Here is a 24,257-nt window from a genome sequence, read left to right on the forward strand (position 1 = left end):
CTAGACTGCTTTCAAGATGTCACAATATAAAATTAAAATATGAAAATAATATATATTTAGTTCTTCATGCTGGTGTTCGATCTCTTTCGAAGCACTCTACTTCTTTGTGCATGGAATGGAAAAGGGTTATTGTGCCTGCTGTACACCTCTGTGTGCGATATGTGAATGCCAGGGCTGTATCTTGGCAGATACACACAGTGTTTCATCCCTCCAAGGTCAATAACATTCTTTGGTTATCAGGCCAAACCAAAATCTTTTGACCTGGGACACACCCAAGCTTGTGACAGTACTGACTTACCCTGACTACAACCCTACTGTTCAACCACCAAGGTCTCTTTGTAGCGGTCCTCTAAACCTATGTCACTCCCTAACCCTTTTCTTAAACCTAACCGTCTGACTAGCTTCAACGCCACTACCTTATTTGCTGTTTTATATAGCACAAACTCAGCCTAAGGACATTGCAGCACTTTACATGAGCACCAGTTCCATTACACAAGGTCAAATTCATTTTTTCGTTGGCACAAGGAAATTAAATGATTTGCCCAGAATAACAGGGTGTTAACCCGATGCCCAGACTTGAAATTGGCTCTCCAGTTCCAAAGTCAGCAGCTCTGAGCCTAAAGCCACATTGTCCCAACTGGTACCCTAGCCCTTTAAACCTAAGCTTATTCCTTACCCAAAGCCTAAACCTAACCCTTAACCTAAACCTAAGGTAAAATTAACCCCTCTCGGTGCAGTGGTATGTTGATGCTCAGTCAGTGCACCTCCCGTGTACATGCAAATATAGTACCTGCTTTGGGTTTTACTTTGTGCAAAGCTTGCTGACAAGCTACCAGGTGCTGTACTGAGCAGAGGAGGACAGTGGACGAAAAGGGATCAAAATCATCACTTCTAAAAGGCATTGTGAATCCATACTTGTTAGACTTGGCATCCTTGGCATCTTCTCCCCTAACGTTTTTGCCTTCTGACCTCCTATTTGCCGACCTCATTTTGCTGGCTTTAGGGCTCTGGGCACTTTACCACTGCTAATTCGTGCTAACGTGCATGTGCTCTCTGCTTAAAACATGGCAACATTGCTTATCTACAATTGGCTTATTTAGTTTACTCATAAGTCTCTAGTAAAGTGTACTACATGTGCCCATGGCTTGTAAATTAAATGCTACTGGTGGGACTGCAGCACTGATTGTGCCACCTATTTCAGTAGCCATTTAAACATGACTCAGGCCTGCAATTTCAGAGCCTGTGTATGCAGTTTTAAATTTCCATGTCGACCTGGCAAATTAACACTCTTGCCAGGTCCAACCCCTCCTTTTCAATACATATAAGCCATCCCTAAGGTAGGCCCTCGACAGACCCAAGGGCAGGGTCCAGTGTAGTTAGAAATTCTCTTAAATTCGTTTTTTTTCAATACTGCAAGGTTTAGCTCTCCCATAGGATAACAATGGGATTGCCTTATTACATTTCATAAATGTAATTTCGAATTGAGATGGGACCCCCATGTTTGGTATCTCTGGAATCACAATATAAAATCCCAACTTATGATGCAGTCGGATTTTAAATTGTAATTCTCAAAATGCCACTTTCAGAAAGTTGGCATTTTCTTCCTTTTAATCATCTAGTACCTTCTGCCTGTCTCTGAATACATATCTGGTTGGGTGACAGCTGGGCTCTTGTGCATTCCCTCCAGAGAGCTACACACAAAGGGAGCTTAGGTGTGAGTGATGGACCATCAACATCCTGATGGCCCATCCTGGGCAGGATGAGAGGGAGGTGCTGACACGCTGAATACGCTGTGTCCTGAGCCCTCACAAAGGGCTGCATAACCCCCTGCAGTGTGTCTGGTGCCTGCCCAGAAAGGGCAGGGGACTATGTGCACTTCAAAGTCCTATCTTTGAAGTCTCCCCCTCTTCAAAGGCACCACTGGGTATAAGAACTGGAATTGGGACCCCAAATAATCTGTACACTTCTGGACCTGAGGACACTCTCCCAGGAAGAAGGACTGCTGTGCTGCTGAATCGACTGCCACTCTGCAGGACTCTGCTGGACTCCTGCTCTGCTGTGCCTGCCCTGCTACCCTCCTTGCCTCAGAGTGAGAAGGACTGGACCTGCATCTCGACATCCCCAGAACCAAAGTGACTCCAAGGGTTTGCTGGCTTGCCTCCTGTTTTGAAGTCTCAGGGACATCAACAACTTCTCTTCCATCTACACACAGCACCTGGACCTTGCTTGCTGCAAGTCTTGCTCTGCCAATTTAGTCCTGGGCCCTTGGCAGTGAGTGTAAAGCCCTGCATCTTCCAGAACCTGTGCACTGACACTATTACACTGATTGGGAAATGATGCATCACCTGCTGTGAGATCAGAATCAACGCATCACTGCTGTTGCAGGGACCGGATGGGTGCATCACACTCGGAACCGCTGCATCACCTTTGGAAACAAATGCATCACCAACACTGCATGGAAAAGATCAGCGCAACGCCCCTTGAGTGTGGATTGACCTGGCGCATCGAACTGGGGGCTGCCACAATCAGAACTAGTGCACCACACTTTGAACCAACGCATCACTGCTGCTGGGTGGAGAAACCCAGACACCCCCCCCACCATTGCGCGGGGATCAGCAATGATGTTGCTCAGCGGTCCTGCATGGGTCCCGTATCCGGCCTGCACTCCATCACGGGCAGTTGAACTCTTTGTCCTGGTGCTTATTGTTTCTAAGTGCTACCTGCACATTTACTCTTTAAAAATTCATATCTTGACTTCTATTTATTGGATTTTTGTAATTTTGGTCTTGTTTTGTTCATTAAATTAATTCCTATTTTTCTAACTAGGTGTGGTATCTTTTTGCATGGTGGTTTCACTGTTTTACTGTTTTAAGTGTTGCACAAATACTTTGCCTCTTAATTTAACTCTGACTTCTCTGTGCCAAGCTACCTAAGGGGGAGCATGGGTTAATTAATGATGTGTGTCTGACTTACCCTTACTAGGATTGTGGTTCCTGTTTGGACAGGGTGCAAACATCCGCCAACCAGAAACCCAATTTGTAACAATACTCTTGGTCGATTGTGAGCTACACAAGTGGTAATTAACAATAACAATCTAATTGCAATAAAGAACGTGGCTGGACAGCTCTGAGTTTGAGGGCGTGGAGGACACCAACCCGAATACTCACAAACAACATTCATTGTCGCGGTGGTGCTCTTCGTCATGTTTGTCTCGCTCATGGTCACCTCACAGGCAACTGTCACTCCGTTGTGTTGCTTTTGCACCCTCAGAACATGGGTGCAAAAGTCGGGAGATTCCAACTCACAGGTTTTCAGATGGGTGCCGATTCGGAGGCTCACCCGAACCTCGCGTGGATAGGTTTTTTCAATAGAACAAGTTACATTCACCTCTGTACCAACTGACAACTCCTCGCTGTTTGTGAGATTTTCAAGGACCGGATCAGGAAAGTCTAGAGACATGAACAGAAGAGAAAGAAAAATAACTTTTTTTTTTTTTTTTTTAATAATGTGTATTTGCTTAAATAAGAGACAGGTAAGGACGGGCAACACACACCAAAAATGTTTACAAATTCATTGGTGACACAACTATGAAGCCTTTCACTTTTTAGGGCTGGCTTTGTGAATGCCAGATCCCCATGACAGCAAAACTGAAAACGGTCTACCGCGTCAAAAAGGAAATTGTTCCTTGCAGCTTTCTTTGAATTAGATCCAGCAGAGAATAAGCAACATCTTCAGTCTGAGACATCTACTATATAAGAGGCAAAATCCTTACCTGACTAGCGAATCACTTCTAAGAGGCTTGCCCTGATGACAAAGAGATTCACTCTGTTTGTACGTAGATATATAGTACAAAACGCATTGTTTTACAAGGAAATGAAAACACCTTTTTAGACAGCCCAGCAGACCGAAAAGATTAAAACACTGTGCGCAAGTATTTCCTTATGTAAACTGCAGCATCTTTTCAAAATTGTGAGTGAAGACGGCACATTGAACACGCAAAACATCATTATTGCAGACCTCGTGGGAGTGGAAACATGATTTGCCAATATAAAATTAATGTGCAAGGTTAAATACATCTCTCCTCGTCATGTGCTCTAATGGCTAATGAACTTGTTTGAGAGAAATTGAAGAAGCGATAACATGTCATTATTACCCACATAATAACGGGAAACTTTATGGGTTTCTCCCTCCTATATATCCATATGCTTAGCTGCCAACAAGCCCAAGGTAGTTAGAAACCCAGAGTGGCTGCTGGTGCGTTGGTAGCCAAAGTGAGGGAGACAGATGGTGTTTGGAAGCCAACTTTAAAGGGGACGCCTGGTTCTTTAGTAGGCCACTGCGAGGAAGATAGCTGGGGCCTAGAAGCCCATGCAAGGGAGACGTTAGGGCTTAGTAGCCCACTGCTAGTGAAAGGGCTGGTCCTTGGGACCCCACTAAGAGAGGGCTTACTGATGGTTGGTAGGGATTTAAATCCCTTAATGCTTGGGCATGTACTGCTATATAAAGAAAACACTGACACCAAGACAGAGATTGGGGCGTAGTGGGGGAGGTGCTTAGTGATTGGGGGATGGGCAAAAATGGGAAACACTTAATGAGGGCAAGACTAGTGAGAGACCAGGGATAGCATGACTACCTAGAAGAGGGGCACTTGCAACTGGAAGTTGTTGGGGGAGGGGTGATCAACTATGAGGGAAAGTGAGACAGCTGTACAATGAGAAAAGGAGACAGTCTAGTGAGCAAAAAGGAGGATTTGAGCGAGGTTTACCCAGTGAACCCCTTTTCAACATCACCAGGCTGACGAGCTGTTGGGGCAGCCATTTTGAAGGCACCAGCAGTGAGACAAGGCAAGAGTATTTGGCTTTAGCTTGTTTGCACTTCAATCATAGGACGAGTATAAAAAAATACATCAGTGAAAAGCATACCCTTTCAGCTGGATAAATTGCCAAGAAAGCCTAGCTATCCAGGATTATGGCATAAACAGGAGAAGTTGGTATGCTTCGACTCCGACTTTTTAGTTCCTTAGGGCCCAAGATAAAGCGTTGCTATTTTAATTGCTTTTTATTTTTACACTCTTCTCTTGGAAGTTGTTTGGTATAAGCTGCATCGTCGGGCAACAAGTAAAACCAAACATGTCTGCAGTGATCCTGAGTTGTTCCCTTTCTGGTGTAACTGAAGGAGAACACATAGGTGGTCAGGGGTTACAAGGGACGACACAAAAGGCAAAGGTGGAGGGGTGAGAAGAAGCAGTAAGTGAGAGGAGTGGGTCCAGATTACGGGGAGCAACACACAGAGGAAAGAAGGGGGCGGGATAAAGAATGGAGACAGAGGGACAGTGGGGGCATGGGCTACACAGGGGAAGTAAGAGCGGACATGTGAGAGGAAGGGCAGGGGATGTGAAAGAGCATCAAGGAGCGAACAGAGAGACAGGCAAGTAGCCCACTAGATGTAATACAGTCCCTCGTGTATTGCAATGCACAAACGCAGATGGAGGCAGAAGGATATAGCCAAACAGCCAATCACTTTCGGTGAGAGAATGAATACTGGACTGAGGCAAACGTGTTTTACAAATCTTCAAGCCAATGTCTGAAAGTGGCTGGTCCAATAAAGTCATTAGTTTCCAAGGGGAAGACTGTGGCAAGATGACGTACATCACAATAAGAATGTTGGAAAGTAGAACGTGAGAGGGGGATAGGAATGTTCCTAAGGTTTTAGCAGTGACCGGTGTGCCAATTACTGCCAGGACATTAGGAGAAGAAGATGTATTTGGTTGTCACGTTTCGTGTTCATTTAAGGTTGTAATAAACCTTTTCATTCTACAATCTATTTGGAGTTTTGTTACTTACTTCATATTGGCAACAGTTTGAAGTAGTAGTTCCTGTGCCCACTGACCCTGTGGGCACTTTGCAACGTTGAACGATCAGCGTTGTTTGGAGCTGAGTCGAGACTTTCCCGTGCTGAGCTTTCCACTCGCCTGCGCACAGCTATTGGATATGGCACCAGTGGTTGTGCCATTTGTGAGTAAATCACATTGCTAATCTGATGGGCTGTTTGCCTGCACATGTCGGCCTTTAGTTTTTTGTGCACTACCATTAACAATGAGGATTGCAAGTGTGCTTCCCAACATTGCATTGATGTCACTAACATGTTACCTTGACAATGTCAGACGTTTCCACTGTCAAGCCATACTACGTGTGGTGGCCATCTTGCTTTGGACATATGGTAGGACCAAGTTTTGAAGCGTGCAGTTGAATTTCACTTTTCAGGCTGAATCTTCCACTTGTAGGCATCAGGTGTCATCAGCCTGCACACACACATTTTAAAATTTGAAATTATCTTTCAGACGACGTTCTTCACGTCAGCAGGCACATTGCAAGCTGGCAAGTAAGATTAAGGGGGTCATTCTGACCCTGGCGGTCTTGGACCGCCAGGGCAAGAATGACGGAAGCACCGCCAACAGGCTGGCGGTGCTTCAATCCCCATTCTGACCGCGGCGGTAAAGCCGCGGTCGCCCCGCTGGGGCCGGTGGTTTTCCGCCGGGGCTGGTGGTTTTCCGCCGTTTTTGCCCCGGCTGGGAGAATCCGCCAGGGCAGCGCTGCAAGCAGCGCTGCCCTGGGGATTCTGACCCCCTTACCGCCAGCCTGTTTCTGGCGGTTTTCACCGCCAAGAAGAGGCTGGCGGTAAGGGGTGTCCTGGGGCCCCTGAGGGCCCCTGCACTGCCCATGCCACTGGCATGGGCAGTGCAGGGGTCCCCTAACAGGGCCCCGGCCAGCTTTTCACTGTCTGCCTAGCAGACAGTGAAAAGCGCGACGGGTGCAACTGCACCCGTCGCACGGCCGCAACACCGCCGGCTCCATTCGGAGGCGGCTCCTGTGTTGCGGCCTCATTCCCGCTGGGCCGGCGGGTGCTAACTTGGTTAGCGCCCGCCGGCCCAGCGGGAATGTTGGAATGGGGTCTGCCGAAATTTGGCCGCATGCCAAGGTTGGAATCACCCCCTAAATTTTCTCTAGTGTTTGTCTCTATTAGAGTGATGAGTACACCTGAAATACTTTAAGAGCAGCATTTTATAAACTTATTACATTGCGTAATTTACCGTTAAATTCCTTTGATTATTGCTTTTAGTCAACTTTTGATATAATGAGTTTGCATGTGTTGCCACACCTCTTTGTCCAAGCACCACTGTTTTCTACAGTAATCTGGCAAACCACCACTTAAATGGAAAAAATTGTTTAAATTATTTCAGAATTATTTCGTTGCGGTGGATCCTACTAGACACTCTTCAGCAAGAAATTAGCTTTATTATAACATAGTCTGGGGCACGCTGATTAAGAAGTGTTTGAAAATTCACCAGTAGCAACACCAATACGAACTTAGGCAGGCAATAGTGATGGAGAGACTGATCAATATGAAGGAGCAGTTGATAGACTACGCAAGCATTATTGTGAAGAACCCAGTATTTTACTTGAGATACAAAAAATTGTAAAACAACAGCAGAATGTAGATGAGTATAGAAATGAAGATACTGAAGAATGTACGGGGGCTGTGTATGCTGCTAGCATACTTGGGAAAGGATAAAGAAAATTTGTAAGGAAACAAGTATTTCATTGTTACAGATGTGGCTCAAAAAGTCATATTGGTAACAATCCTAATTGTCCCGCACTTCGGAAATGTTGCATGTCCTGTAAAAAAGTTGGTAATTTCCAGGCAGTTTGCAAAAGCAACGAAACTCCTGTCAAAGTGAACAGTATAGAATTTGTCAAAGAAACAGCTTTAGAAAAGACAAGTAATGTACTTTTAACAGTAGAATGTAATTCAATTACAAATTTTGAGGTTGTAAAAGGACTCTTCGTGGAAGCCAAAATTGCTGATGTTACCTTGCAGGTTACCGTAACACAAACGGAGAGTATAGGGAGTTTGGAACAAAGCAATTAGAAGGAATCAACCCACACTAACTCCCTACATATAAAGCCAATAAACACAACACAAAAAGGGTATGGGGTTCACTAGTGATAGGGAGCTGTGTCCACGGGAGATTATCCAGGGGCTCATAGACCTCAATGTGTGTATAAATGGAGTGTGAGTGCTGTGAGGTGGTGATGGGTAGGGGGAGGGGGTATTTCCTTTACGGACTACGTGGTCTCACACACTATATAGTGCCATGCTTCATCATTTGACCACCTAGCCCCACACAGGTAGAGGAGTGCCACCTGGGTGGACTCAACCTCACCGTTAAAGGAACGGGAGGGAGTGCGTAAATTATTATTTATCTGGAGTAAGTGGGATCCAGCTAAGCTAGGGGAAGATATAAAAAAACCTAAGCAGTTACAGGTGTGCAATCTACACTTTTAATAGTGGTGTCTGCTGGTGTATTAAAAACAAGGATGGGACACCAGGATGAGAGCAAGGACTCACTGGGTCACCTATCTAAAAAATGGCCGACGTGTTTCTGCCCTCTACACTGAGCCAAGGAAGGTCTGGGGGCATTCTTCAGGGCCAAGGATCCCTCGACGTCATGCAATGCAAAGACAAACATCCAACACTCAATAAGAGAGTGGGAAAGGAAATATAATAAATGATGGGGCCTACCTGTGGCGAGGAACTACCTAGGGGAGGCCTGGAGGAACAGAAGCGTGATTAACGTTTTGTGAAAAACAACAACACAGCACAGCAAAACACACACAGAGGGGTGACACAGCAAGTCAAAGTCATGCAATGTATGCAGTGAAACATATATCTACCGAGAATATAATACCTTACCCCACATCTAAATGCTACTTGCCCCAGATTGCAGGAGGGGGAGTGTCCCCTTATAGTCACACTCTAGGGGAAGAGGAAAGAAAAAGAAATAGGCAGGGACGGCAGTCAATATAAGTAAAGGAATCATGATTCTGTGGAAGTGTCCGTAGGTATACTCCCTAGGGCACAGTTAGGGTTATACCTCTGTAAAATGACCAAGAGGACAACATCTAGTGTCAAAAAAGGTAATGGGAACCTGCAGAGAGGCAAACTGCTGAAACAGGGGGAATAACAGTAACCAAACAATCAGGAACCAACGTCATAGCATGCTAGAGAACCCAACCGTCTGAGCCCCAGATCGGGGACACAGACGGAGGGTAAAGTGAAGTAAAGTAAACTGCACCCACTGCTGCAACCAACACACACTCTCTCAGCCAACCAGAATCTTATCTGTAGCGTAGCATAAGATCTCAGAAGCGTCTGGGGAGTAAGTGCTCCTGCACTTACTACATCAAAGGAGGCGCTCGCTATGCGCCTAGTCCAACCCCTCGCTGGACCACTTGAGGTGCGTGGTCCAGAGTGGGGGCAGCTTAAATAGTCAGGGCAATAAAGTAATAATGAGGACCCCCTGCGCGTCCTGTGTCGAGCCGGCTCCGGACGGTTTCCCGTGCTTGGCACACAGAGGCGCATGTCAGAGTGACGCGACTCAGCACTCGGGAGGCTGGGAAGTGGAGTTCCCAGTCTCCAGCGAGGCTAGCGCGTGACGCGGTGCGTTGGGCCGCTAGGGAGGCTGGGGAACGTAGTTCCCAGTCTCTAAAGTAAGCCTCCTGTCGCGTGTAGCGAAAAGAGGGGGTGAAATAGGAAAAGGGGGAAAAAAGAACAAAGAAGGAAGGCGAGGAAGGGAGGGGGTGGAAGGGGGGAGGGAAGGGAAAGGGTGGAAGGGGGGAAGGGAAAGAGAGAAAGGGAGGGGAAAGGGGTACATTGGAGACCAAGAGACGAGCCACTCAAGACTCAACGAGAGAGCACCCCGGGAACAAGCAAAACGTAGCAACCTCTGAGAAGACTAATGGGAGTGACAATATTGTGAATTTAAGCAATAGAACTATTGACAACCTTGAGTCTAAGGCACTAAACAAAGGCCTCAATTTTGTCCCTACCCCCAAAATAGACCTTTTCAAGAACAAAACGGAAATTGCTGATTTGTTTAGCAAAATTTGCCTCAAAACTTTTTTACTAGAAAGAAATCTTGTTGAACCAGACCGGAACCCAGGCCTACGTCCTAAATCTACCTTTTGTCCAACTACTGGACAAATGCGTCCCGAAGTATTAGCCTTCGAGAAATCGGTGTCCCGCAAAATCAATGGTCTCGCAGGGACTACGAGTGACACATTCCACAACATGAGCTCAGACGAACTGGCAGCATTGAAACGTCTAATTTCAGACCCCTCCATTTTCATAAAACCAGCTGACAAAGGTGGGGAAACAGTAATTTTACCACTGACAATGTACAAAGAAGAGTGCCAGCGCCTACTAGACAACGCACAATATTACAAACGTCTATCCCGAGATCCTACCCCAGACATCCAAGAAGAAATTTCCTTCCTAGTGAACAGAGGAATCGATAACGACTGGCTGACCAGACATGAAGCAGCATTTCTGACACAATCTAATCCCAAGATACCTTATTTCTACATCCTTCCTAAAATACACAAAGGGAAGATCCCTCCTCCCGGTAGGCCGATTGTGTCCGGGATTGGCTCTATTCTTGAACCACTGTCCCAGTTCTGCGACTTCTTCCTTCAACCATTAGTGAAGCAGATCCCCACTTATCTGCAAGACACTACAGATGCCTTGGTTCTTCTAGACTCAGTGCCTTTTGACAAAAACTTAGAACTCCTGATTACGTTGGATGTCGAATCACCCTACACCAACATCCCTCAGGAAGCAACCCTAGGGGTCATATGCGAGCTTCTGGAAGCTAACAGGAGTGACTCACGGACACCCCCAGAGTTCATACTAGACCTAGCACACCTGGCATTGACAAGGAACTATTTTGAATTTGAGAACCAGTTCTACCTACAGATACAGGGGACATCCATGGGTAGTACCTTCGCCCCTAGTTTGGCCTGTCTGTATGTAGACAACTTTATGAGACAGGTGGTACTCCATGAAGAAAATCCCTACCTGGAGCAGATTAAACTCTGGAAGCGGTATATTGATGATATTCTGCTCATCTGGACAGGCTCAAGAGAAGAGGCACATGCATTTGCAGCCTGGCTCAATACGGCAAACCCGTTTCTGAAATTCACTATGATCATCGGCGATAACCAACTGCCGTTCTTGGACCTTTTAATTCGCGAAAGTAATGGTTCACTGGTAACAGAGGTCTACCACAAACCCACAGACCGGAACAATTTGCTACAATTTAAGAGCTCCCACCCGAGATCCCTGAAGGAGAACCTCCCCGTGGGGCAATTCCTACGTCTACGACGAAACTGCTCAAATCTCTCAGACTATAATAAACACGCTAATAATCTGTCCACCAAACTACAAGAAAGAGATTATCCTGCATACCTTGTCAGGAGAGCATATAAAAGAGCACGGAATAACAACAGAGACCAGTTATTACAACCCCGGGCCAACAAACCCAAGACGGAACAGATAGTGTGTGTAACCACGTTCAATCCACTATCTAATAAGATCCAGAGGATCATCAGAGATAATTAGGAGATTTTAACATCTGGCGGTCTCCCTTTCCAGCAACCATCACACACCTTCAAAAGAGCCACCAACATACGCGATATGGTGGTCCATACTAGACCTACAAACAAACTCTCTAACAAACAGCTGACCCTCTGGCACCTACCTTCCCCAGTCGGCCACCACCCGTGTGGCCACTGTAGTGTGTGTAAATTCACACAGAAATCCACCACAGAGGAACTCGGTCTAAAAACACTGTGGGTGCTAAAGGCACTCACGAACTGTAACAGCAAGAATGTAATCTATATGATTAAGTGCCCCTGCCAGCTTAAATATATCGGTATGACAACAAGAAAGGTTAGCACTCGCATTTGTGAACACAGGAACACTATAAGGTGTAAACGGGACGTCACAAAACTGACGAGCCATTATGTCGCACAAAATCATTCCCCAGACGATATGAGATGGATTATTTTAGAGCAGCTGCCACCTACACTCTGGAGACTACACACAGACACCAGCGGTTTGAATGACGGCATACCATGGTCTTCACTCAACAAATGACCGTGCCTTTACTTCTTATACTATCAATATAGCAGTTAGTTCTAGGTACCCGTGGGAAGAGTACAATTTTTCCATGCCTAGGTACCTGTTGTTGTTTCTCCCCTTCTTTTCCCCTCTTCCTTGTTGTTCCCCTCTCTCTCTCTTTTTTCCCGTCTCTCCTTCTTTGTTTCTCGTCTCTCCTCCTTTTTTTCCCTCGCCTCCCCTCTTTTTTTCCCTCGCCTTCCCCTCTTTCACCCCATTTCCCCTCCCCCTCCCCCCTCTCCTTCTTCCTATTTTTTTCCCCTTTTTACTTCCCCTCCCCTTCCCCTTGTTTTTCCCCCTTCCCCCCTTCTCCCCTTTCGTTCACTTTCATTTCCGTTTTTTTCCTTTACTCTCCTCCCCCTTCCCTTTCCACTTCTTCTGCTTCCAACTCCCTTTTTCCCCCCTTTCTCTCTTTCCCTCCGTCTGTGTCCCCGATCTGGGGCTCAGATGGTCAGGTTCTCTAGTATGCTATGACGTTGGTTCCTGATTGTTTGGTTACTATTTTTCCCCCTGTTTCAGCAGTTTGCCTCTCTGTAGGTTCCCATTACCTTTTCTGACACTAGATGTTGTCCTTTTGGTCATTTTACAGAGGTATTCCCCTAACTGTGCCCTAGGGAGTATACCTACTGACACTTCCACAGAATCATGATTCCTTTACTTATATTGACTGCCGTCCCTGCCTATTTCTTTTTCTTTCCTCTTCCCTTAGAGTGTGACTATAAAGAGACACTCCTCCTCCTGGAATCTGGGCCAAGTAGCCTTTAGATGTGGGGTAAGGTATTATATTCTCGGTAGATATATGTTTCACCGCAAACATTGCATGACTTTGGCTTGCTGTGTCACCCCTCTGTGTGTGTTTTGCTGTGCTGTGTTGTTGTTTTTCACATAATGTTAATCATGCTTATGTTCCTCCAGGCCTCTGCTAGGTAGTTCCTCGCCACAGGTAGGCCCCATCATTTATTATATTTCCTTTCCCACTCTCTTATTGAGTGTTGGATGTTTGTTTTTGCATTGCATGACGTTGAGGGATCCTAGGTCTGAAGAATGCCCCGAGACCTTCCTTGGCTCATTGTAGAGGGCAGAAAAATGTCAGCCATTTTTTAGATAGGTGACCCAATGAGTCCTTGCTCTCACCCTGGTGTCCCATCCTTGTTTTTAATACACCAGCAGACACCACTATTAAAAGTGTAGATTGCACACCGGTAACTGCTTAGTTTTTTTTATATCTTCCCCTAGCTTAGCTGGATCCCTCATGCTCCAGATAAATAATAATTTCAAGAGGTTGAGTCCGCCCAGGTGGCACTGTCCTACCTGGGTGGGGCTAGGTGGTCAAATGATGAAGCATGACACTATATAGTGTGTGAGACCACCTAGTCCATAAAGGAAATACCCCCTCCCCCTACCCATCACCACCTCACAGCACTCACACTCCATTTATACACCCATTGAGGTCTAGGAGCCCCTGGATAATTTCCCATGGACACAGCTCCCTATCAATAGTGAACCCCATACCCTTTTTGTGTTTATTGACCTTGTAGGTTACAGCAGACTCGGGTTCTTCCATAACTATTTTGAGAGATTCTACATTCCTGGATGTTTGGGGAGATAATATCAAGCTCATTCCCACCAATATCAATCGAAAAGCATTTGGTGAGAAAGCCATTGATATGATTGGTTACTTTCATACCAAAGTGGAATGCCTAGGTAGATTTAGTTTCACCAAAGTTTATGTTGTTGTTAAAGGAAAGAATATCATTAGGTGGAAAGAGTTAGCTAGAATGGGCTTGTATTCGGTTCCCAGGTCTGAAGATCCAGTAAGAGTGGGTGAATGGATGTGGACTAAAGATCACATTAATGAACAGATAGTAATGTTGAGACAATATCTCAAGACATTGAATTTACTTGTGGGAAATATGTAGATGTTTCCCAAGAGAAAGTTTTTTTTATCACAGGGTTTGAACACCACATTAGGCTCAAACCAGATGCTCACCCAGTCGTTCATGAGGTACGCAATGTGCATCTTAGCATAAGAGAATATTTGAAGAAAACACTTAAGGTTTTGTGTTCACAAGGTGTCATCAAACTGACTGAATCTTCCCAGTGGGTTTCTCCTTTAGTTGTTGCTAAGAAGAAATCAGGGAAGTCGAGATTATGTGCTGATTTATGCACACTAAATGAGAACATTATGATAGATTGCCATCCCATACCTAAAATTCAGGATTTATTAGCAAATGTAGGTGAGGCTGAAATGTTTTCCTGATACATTTGCGCTGGGCATATCACCAAACTGCTCTGATGCCAGCTTCAAGGAAACTCACTACATTCATCACACCTTTCGGAGCCTTTGTGTATTGTAGACTTCCATTTAGGTTAGCGTCAGCGGCAAGTGTCTTATTTGGTGATATGCAGGGAGTACAAGCCTATTTGGATGATATCCTGATATTACAAAAGATATTCAAACTTATAATTGTATTTTGGATAAAGTTTTGAAAACATTATCAGAAACTGGCATGACAATCAGACGTAACAAATGTACATTTGGCGTGCAAAAGTTAGAATATTTGGGTCATACCATTTCGTCATCAGGAATAATACCCAAGTTTTCAGTTGTAAAATCTATACAAGAAGGTAAAGCACCAATTGACAGGGATAGTCTTAGATCACTCCTTGGCCTTGCTGATTATTATGCCAGATTTGTGCAAGGGTACTTTCGTAAAGCGGAGCCGTTAAGAACACTTTTGAGGAAAGGAGTAAAGTTTAAATGGACTAGAGATTTAGAGGAGGCATTTAGTGAGGTAAAAAGAATCATAATTGAGGCTCCTGCATTGAAACCCTATAAAGCAGTATAATCACCATTGACACCAGTTTAAGTGGTCTTGGAGTAGTTTTAAGCCAATTGGTTAACAGTAAGGAGCAAACAACTGGATTTGCATCAAGTACACTTAAACAATCAGAGAGGTAGTACAGTACAAACTTCAGGAGTAGGAAAGAACTTCCCAGCCGATTGCTCATCACGAATGTCATTAGATGATAACAAGAGTGAAATACTTAGGGACAAGGAATGCACAGTTGCAGTTTTGGATGCAATTTGTGAGAGTGGTGGCAAGATGTTAGAAGAGAAATGGATGGAGGCAATTCAGTTTGATGCAAATTCATCAAAGGTGGTGCAGTACATTGTGCAAGGATGGTCTGAAATGAGATGTTTACCCACTGATCTGAAAACATTTTATAAAATTTCAGACGAACTGTCAGTGGTCAATGGAATGGTTATGCGTTGGTAGATATTCGTTCCACCAGATGATGAGAGATATGAGCTGATACATTTAGCTCATCAAGGAACCCAGGAATTTCTAAAACATGTAAAAGAATTAACAATTCTATTGGTGGCCATTCTTAGAGAGTAATGCCAAAAATGTGATTGACAAATGTCCTGATTGTTTGGTATCTGACAAACATTGGAAAACGAAGGAGGCTCTTTTGCAACTGTTTCCATTTCCTTCAAGTGCATGGGATGAAATTGGTTTGGACTTCTCAGGTCCATTCACTTTATTGCCTTCCAACATGAAATATATAATTGTCTTAATAGACTATCATTGAAAGTGGATTTCTCAATCATTTATTGAGTCACCTAGTATTAATGCTGCTATTACATTTTCGGAAAATGTGTTTCAGTTAGGAGGGACACCAAAAGAAATTGTAACAGATAATGGGACTCAGCTTGTATCGGAGCATATAAAAACATTTTTTAAATATCAAGACATCAGACATCACAAAGTTGCTTTATATTCACTTAGTTCTAATGGTTTAGTAGGGAGAGCCAACAGAATTATGAAAGAAGGAATACAAACAGCACTCACCTCAGGTCAGGATGTCAGTAAATGTTTGAATAACAAAGTGTGGAATTATAATATTACTCCCCTGGGCCCACAGATGAAACACCTTTCAATTTATTGAGAGGACGTAGAGTTCACATGGGCTTATATCTGAGTTGGTTAAAAAGTAAAACAGGTACTGAATAAGAATTACAAGCTAGTGAAAGCATTTCACGTTCAGTTGCATTAAAACAATCTGAGATGAAAGAGAAATTTGACCAGAAACATTATTCACATGACAAGATTTTCAATACAGGAGAATGGGTCGTAGTTAACAATTCTAGACAAGTCAAGAAAGGTGATTCTAAGTTTTCTGTACCTATCCAAATTGTAAAGGTCACTAAAAGATCCATTTTATTAGAAGGAAAAGGTTGGTCGAATAGAAGACAACTGGTCAAAATTTCTCCCAGTCAGGCTAATATTATCAAAAATAGGAGACAGGCAAACTTGGTTGCGAACTCAGGAAGAAATGAATAGATGTGGTTTTGATACTTCACAGTCGGTAACTACTAGCAACTACTGTTAAAGGGGTATCCTCTCATAACGGGAGATAATGGTACCAAGCAAATTTGGAGCTTATGTATTGTACTAAAAGTTTTAATTTGTTTTGTTGTAAGGGGAAGGTGTGGTAAGATGACGTATTTCACAATAAGAATGTTGGAAAGTACAATGTAAAAGGGGGATAGGAATGTTCCTGTGGTTCTAGCAGTGACGGTGTGTTAGTTACTGCCAGGATGTTAGAAGAGGAAGATGTATTTGGTTGTCAGGTGTTGTGAGCGTTTAAGGTTGTAAAAAATCTTTTCATTCTACAATCTATTTGGAGTTTTGCTACTTACTTAAAGGACCCAAAGCCTGCTGTGTGGACATCAGAAACAAGAGTTCTCTTTGACAGCTGTTTTGTCAAAACTCTGACCTAAAAATAAAAATCCCAGTCCGCATATTCAGGGGTAATAACAACCTTCCCTCTGATAAGGATCCCTGACCATGCTCACCAAGGGAATGACTGATGAAGAGAACATTCTGTTGTATCTTGTGAAGAGCTATCGCATTCATTAAGTTGTGTAACAAACCAGGCAAAGGAAGGTGTGTGGTCTTGGAATGTGCTGTGAGTCAATTGTGCACTTGATGTGTTGGGTGAGTGTTGATGCAGTGAGTTGAGGATGGAGTTTTGTTTCTACCTTGTGGTGTAATGAGGGTGATGTGTGAATTCTTGGTGTGTTGTGAGCTATTACTTTAGTCCTGTGTTTTACTATATTGTGTACCTAGGGAGGTGTACTGTGACCTATGCTCTTGCAGATGTACTTTTTCTGTGTGCTCTGTTATGTAAGGAAGGAGCGAGGTGTGTGTGATCTCAGTGTGTCATGAGCTATGTTGCTGTTGTGCTTTCACTGGGTTGGAAAGAAGGGAAGCACCTAGTGTAGCTGTCTGAATGAGTGATGATGTGTGGGCTATGGTGCAGGAGGTGTGCATTTTTTGTGTTGCATGAGGAGCTTAATGTCTCTATCTTGGTGAAGGATGCTGCAGTGAGCTTTGCTACTGCCATTGTGCTTTTACTGTGTTGTGTAAGCTGAATGTGTGGTATTTTGGTCTTTTGTGAGCGGTAATACTGCAGTTATGCCTTTGCTGTAATATGTTATAAGGAGGGTGTGTGGTATTTCAGTTTACAATTAGCAATGACTCTGCAGTTGTGTTTTTGGCTGTGTTGTGTAGGAAAGGAGCAAGGGTACCTCTGTGTATCATGAGCTATGGTGTTGCTGCTGTGTTCTTCTGTGTTCTCCGAAGAAAGAAGTATGTGTTGTGTCTGCATCGGCGACAAATTATGTGGTGAGCTTTGATACTGCATTTGTGTGTTGCCTTAAGAAAGAAGTATGTGATGTGTCTGCATGGGTGACAAATTATGTGGTGAGCTTTGAAACTGCAGTTGTACTATTATGGTGTTATTAAAGTAGGGGCTTGTGCCAGGAACTAAGAAACTGCAATTGTACTTTATGGAGGGTAGTGTGATGTGTATTAGGTGTCCATGGGCTATTCTACTGTAGCATTTTTGTTTTGCTGTACAAGGAAAGAGGTACGTTGTGTGGCTGTCGGAATGATGATGCATGAGCTACGGTGCTGGAGTTGCACTTTCATTAAGCTATTTAAGGCGGAAGGTGTGTTAACTCATTAAGCGATGAGCTATGCTGCTGCAGTAGTGGTTTTGCTGTGTTGCGTAACTAGAGGGGCGTGGTGTGCTGCATCCAGTAATGCACTCTGGGCTATGATGTTGCAGAATGTGGTGGCCACAAGGTTTTGCTGACCTTTGAGGGGTGACACTTAACAGCGGAAGTGGAGCCAGGGCCTGCCAGCTCATGGAGGGCAGTGTTATTGCCAGATCTCCTTGAAGTGGAATAAAGAAGCTGGTTTCGTTCTACATACAGCATGAAAATCTATTTTTTACCGTCAATCAAGCATCATGAATGACAAAGACCCGGGCCGGACTGGCCATAGCGGGCATTGGGCATTTTCCAGGGAGGCTGGAAGGGTGGGGGCCTGTTTTGCAATGGTGGGGACCAGTTTTGTTACTGGGGGGCGGTTTTGCAGCTCTGCTGCAAAATTGCCCCCCAGTAACAAAAGCATCAGTGCTTCGCACTTGCATCGATCCCCTCCCCAGATCCTGGGGGCTGGTCTGACAAAATTGCCAGGGCTGCTTTGGGTTCAGAGTGCAGCCCTGACAAAGACTTCCGGTTCCACCATAGATTTTGCAGCCAGGGACTTTAGAGCCAGGCACTCATGAGTATTGGGCTAGGAATGATTGTAGTTTTGCCAGGAAGCTACTGCGGCTTCCTACAAACAGCCTAGTTAAAGGTGCAGGTTAATGTGTTTTGAAGCTCAGCTGACGCGGAATAAGATTTGTAGAACACTTCAGAGATGGAAAGAGCACAGCTGCAGTGTATTGGGGTTCATCATCTCCTTACAGGCTATACATTTATGAGGTACAAGACTGCTGTTTAGCAAACAGGTTTTCTTAAGAGCCTGCATGGCTCATCCACTTCTAATGTTAATTGCAAAGAACTGCTGAGTAGGTGAGGATGACCGTTGATGGTATGCTATATTTTGATATATCTGTTGATTTTAGATCTGGGGCACAATCTCATCCCTCAGACCAGATGTCATCTTCTTCACAGGGATTTTGCTGAACCCTGCCTCCACGCCTGGCATCACCATTGCCATCCTTGAAGTCTACAAGATAACACACCGGGACTGAACCAACAACACAGAGGTAGTATTGCCGTCAAATACAAGGACACCATCTTCTGCTCAACCTCCTCAGGTGACTCAACTCAGATTACAGAGCATCTCAACTTCCAACTTCACACAGATGGAAAAAGCACTATAAGAGGCTCCCTCGCCTACAGACCACCAGGTCCTCGCCCCAGGGTTTGCAAAGCCATCCCTGACCTCATCACCCCGATCAACTCAGAACACTACGTCTTACTAGGGATCTCAACTTCCACCTCGATTATCCCAGCGGCACCAACACAACCAATCTTCTGAAAGGCATAAGCAACATTAACATCAAGCAACTTGCCACTGACCCTACCCACATCGCAGGACACCCGATTGATCCAATTTTCACGTCCGTTGGCAGAGTCAAGTACATCCATGTCTGACAGCTCACCTTCATCATCTCAGGACCCACCAACACTGGCCCCATGCCCCCCAGCTCTGCACAGAAACTGGAAAAAGATATCAGAAGACCATTGGAACAATGCTCTAAACTCCCACCTCCCACCTCCCAGACACAACATATAACCCAGAACAGACTGAGAAGGACCTCAAGACCTAGCTCTTCGACTGAGCACCACACCCACAAACAGTGCCTTAAGACGCTATGGGTGATTAGCCGTGCTCTACAAATCTTTGATTGATTGATTGATTGAGAAGAACTTCATCCAGTGGATCACAGAATGTGCTGACACAATCACCCCCACCAAGCCAGCCAAATCCAAAGATCATGCAAAAAGAGCCAGCTGGTTCACCGCGGAGCTGAAATCCACCAAATGCAACAGCCAGCAACTCGAAAGGAAGTGGCGAACCAGCAAGGAGACAGGGGACCATGCCACCTTCAAGACAGCACTTTACCAGTGCCACTGCCTCCTGAAAGAAAGAAGAATGCTCTGGCAGACCGCATAGAAGCCAGCACTAACCGCAGCAAGGATCTCTTGCCATCGTGAAGGAGTTTCCAACCGCGCAGCCGCGGAGAATGACATCAAGCCCTCGCAAGAACCATGTGACACTATGGCAGACTTCTTCCATGATAAAATCTCAGCCATCCACAAAAACTTCAAAGTCCATCCCCCTACCACCAACTGCATCAGCCTCCTCACACCCACGAACACAAACCCCAAACATCTGCTCACCCATTGGGACCCTTTCACAACTCAAGCCACAACCTCCATCATGAACTCCGTACTCTTTGGAGCATCCATGGACCCCTGCCCACACAACTTTTTCCAACTCGGGAGCAAGATCATTGGCAACAAGCTCAAGAAAGTCTTGAACACTTCCATCACCTTGGCCTCCTTCCCTTAGGACTGGAAACACGCTGAAGTGAGGCCCCTCCTGAAGAAACAATCTGCTGTCCCAGCAGATCCGAAAAACTACCAGCTAATCTCCCTGTTCCACTTTCCAGTGAAGGTTCTCAGGAAGAAAATCAACCAGCAACTCATCGCACACCTCAAACACAACAACCTCCCAGACTCATCTCAATCCAGATTCCGAGTCAACAACAGCATTGAGACAGCTCCGATTGCAGCAACCAACAACATGAGGGCCTCCTTGACCTCAGCAAAACAGCTGCACTCATCCTCCTCGATATATATATATATTTTTTTATTATGCCTTTATTGGCATTTTTCAGAGTATGACAACATTAGGCAGGACTGAGCCATCCCTGCAAGGGAACTGGGTTAGTGACCTATGATCTTCAACAGGACACCCCAAAGATGTAGGTTGTACTCATGATCGTAAACATTCTCCAAACACATTGAAAATAACAGTAAATAAAACCAGATTTGCAGGTTACTTACATATATTCCTGGGGGGAAGAGAGCAAGTGTGGGGATGTAAGAGCAAGCATGTCACTCATGTGGGGTCGTTAGAGCATGATCATTTGTAGTTCATCACATCATGTCACCACTATTAGGAGGAGGGCAATCACTTGTTCTGCGTCTATGGGGGCACCGTAGTAAGTCAGATATGAGTCTCTCAGGGCCCGCCACTTCATGACGAACCAGCACCACCCAATCTTTGACAGCATCTTGGCTTCACCTCATCAGTCCAGCAAAGGCCTCCACCTTTTCTTGTAGATGAAATGCTTATATGTACCACATGCTATCTGCACCCCCCCAGCCCTACCCCTCATGCATAATTCATGGACCCTAGTGTCAACCTCAGCCATCATCCACCGAAGCACCTCTCAAAGCCAGCAATTAATCAAGGGTGACCTCGCTGCCTTCCAGGCCATATCGATCAGGCAGTTAAAGAGGAACACTGCTAAGTCAGCAAGCCTTAGCTAGTGTTTGTTTTGTTTTGTGCTTTTCGTGATGCCTAGGAAGCAGAGTAAGGGATCAGGCACTAACTGCACATCCACAATTGCTGAGATGTGTGCCGTAACTTGTCCTCATATCTGGGCAAGCGGGGGGCAGTCTCAAACCATGTGAAGGAAAGTGGCATTGTGATAACCACATCTAGGACACACCAAGGTCGCTCCTGGGAACATTCTGTGGGCGTGATGAGGCGTCAAGTAGATGTCGTGTACGGAATTATACTGAGTAAATTTCAATTGGGCATTACCCAATACCTTCTTTACTTGTTCAAGTGCCATCCCCCATTGTTTGTCCGTCAATACCGCCCCATGACATTCGTCCCACCTGGCCGCGTCAGGTCCGCTCCAGCAGTGCAGGGCCATATATAGGACCGTAATCACCCTGCAGCCCATACCATGTGTCAGTATGCATTGTAAGCCATGATGGAGGGCTGGTGCCTCTCCCTTAAACCCCTAAGTGGCCCTAACTGCCAGGACAAGAGCATTATAGGCTAAAATCTGACCAGCACCAAGACCATTGCTCTCCTGCAAGTCTTGAAAGGGGTGCAGCGTTCCATCAGCGGTGGGTCACCTCCGATTTCCAACAGGGTCCTCTGTCATGTATTGCCAGCAGCTCATGCATCTTAGACATGCTCCATAGTGGTAGTTGTGGCCAGTATGGGGTTGCTTCCCGATGCAGTTGAATTTATCTGTTCCAGTATAGGTTCCCTACTGGCACAAGTCTGCTCACCATCCTAGCCGGAGGTCCCAGCCTCAGGAGCCAGTGGAGTATTCCCAGCCTCAGGAGCCAGTGGAGTATTCCCAACCTGCCAAGCTCATCTCTGATTAGGCGACTTTTGCCCATCATGTCCCCCATGAGCAACTTCATGGGCCACTGTAGCTGTGCGTCAGTGAAGTACAGCTCAAGGTCTGGTACCCCCAGGCCTCCCTCCAAGAGTGGGCATTGGAGTTTAGTGATAAAAACTAATTTGCGCACCCGCCCATATAAGGTCAGAGAGTAGGCTCTTTAGTTCCTTGAAAAAAGCCCTTTTGGGGACCACTAGGACAGTGGTAAAGAAGAAAAGGAGGTGTGGCAATAGTAGCATCTTCCCTATCAAGGCTCGACCCATAGGTGATAGGGGTAGATGCATCCAAAAGCCTATGGACTGTCTCAGTGATGTCAAGGTTCTGCCATGCTTACCACCGAGAAGGTTGCTATCCATATGAAAGACACTCAAAGATAGCGGAAATTACCAACCTCCATGGGAGGCAGTCCAAGTCCAACTCCATCACCTCTGCCTGCTCTGGCTTCCTCAGCGGGAAGATGCACAACTTGTCCCAGTTCACAGTAAGACCTGCTGAAGAGGACTCAGAGGGTGTAGAGTGCTGGCAGGTCTCGGCCTGAGTCAATGTGGCCCACATCCCCAAGGCACCCAGCACCGTATGCTTCAGACACGAGCCACACAGGGGGAGCTGATCAGGCCTCGTCGCAAATGGGCACCATGCACCTGTCCTCAGTGGTTCCTGGATCACCGCCCTTTAAACACCAAAGTCTTATTGCAGCAGTCCGCAGCATCGGAGGGGGGATTACCGGGCATCAGTGTGGAGAGACTCAGAGGGAAGCACTGCGGGGGGCAGGAATAGAGCAGAGCTTTGCTAGCAGGCGACTGTTCCTGGCACCATCTAGGCCACACCCCTATCCTCTACTTATGAGCCGCCTTTGATACCATCTTTCATCACATCCTGATCAACAGACTCCACCATCGGAATCCAGCGAAACGCCCTCCAATGGATCGTCTCATACCTCATCAGAAGAACCCAGAGAATCCTTGTCTCTACGTTCACCTCAGAACACAAGAAGATCATGTGCGGCTTCCCTCAAAGATCGTCCCTCACGCCACCCTCTTCAAAACGTACATGACCCCCCCGGCCAACACTGCCAGAGTCAACATCATCTCCTACACTGAAGACATCCAGGTCATCTTCTCGCTGTCAGAAGAACCCTCCAGCACCAGAGCCAATTTCCAAAGATGTATGATGAATATCGCCAAATGGATGATGGACAACTGTCTCAAGTTCAACATGGACAAAACGTAAGTCATCATCTTTATGAACAATACCTTGTTATGGAACGAAGCATGGTGGCCTGCTGAACTCAGCTTATCCCCAACCCGACACCATGCCCATAACCTCGCAACAACTTGGACAGCAAGCTATCTATAAAGAAACAGATAAACACATCCTCATCCACCTGCTTTCACACCCTATGCATGCTCTGCAAGATCTTCAGGTGTCTCCCAGTCAGCACCCGAAGGATGGTCTTGCAGGCTCCCATCATCAGCAGCCTAGACTACATGGACAGACTCTACGTAGGAATCACCACACGCCTCCTGAAGAAACAACACACAATCCAAATCTCAGCAGCAAGACTCATCCTCAACCTCCCCATATGGACCCCGATTACACCATACCTCAAGAAGCAACACTGGCTCCCGATCCAGAAGAGATGCCAGTTCAAGATGTTGACACGTGTACAAAGCCCTGCACAACGAGGGACTAGAATATATCAACAAATCTTCCACCAACCAACCAGACACCTATGATCCACCTCCCCCTACCTCACAGACATCCCCCAGATCTGCAGAAGCAACATCTGAGGATGCTCCTTCTTACACCTGGCAGCCAGAGCTTGGAACGGTCTCCCCCTGCATCTCAGGGCCACCTCATCACTCTGGGAATTCAGGAAAGGACTCAAAACCTGGTTGTTTGAACAAACATAGCACGACGAAGCAGGCAGCAAC

General features: G+C 45.7%; 1 protein-coding gene across 1 annotated transcript in view; it reads right to left on the bottom strand.

Moving 5' to 3' along the window:
• The window catches only part of LOC138292941 (intercellular adhesion molecule 5-like), a 122,571-nt gene that overhangs the window by 32,313 nt on the left and 66,001 nt on the right, over positions 1-24,257 (bottom strand). Inside the window, exon 5 of the mRNA XM_069231829.1 lies at positions 3,168-3,449. Within this exon, the coding sequence (XP_069087930.1) occupies positions 3,168-3,449 (282 nt within the window). The remainder of the gene's footprint in view (positions 1-3,167; positions 3,450-24,257) is intronic.

This window comes from Pleurodeles waltl, chromosome 4_2 (assembly GCF_031143425.1).
Source record: "Pleurodeles waltl isolate 20211129_DDA chromosome 4_2, aPleWal1.hap1.20221129, whole genome shotgun sequence".
NCBI lineage: Eukaryota > Metazoa > Chordata > Amphibia > Caudata > Salamandridae > Pleurodeles > Pleurodeles waltl.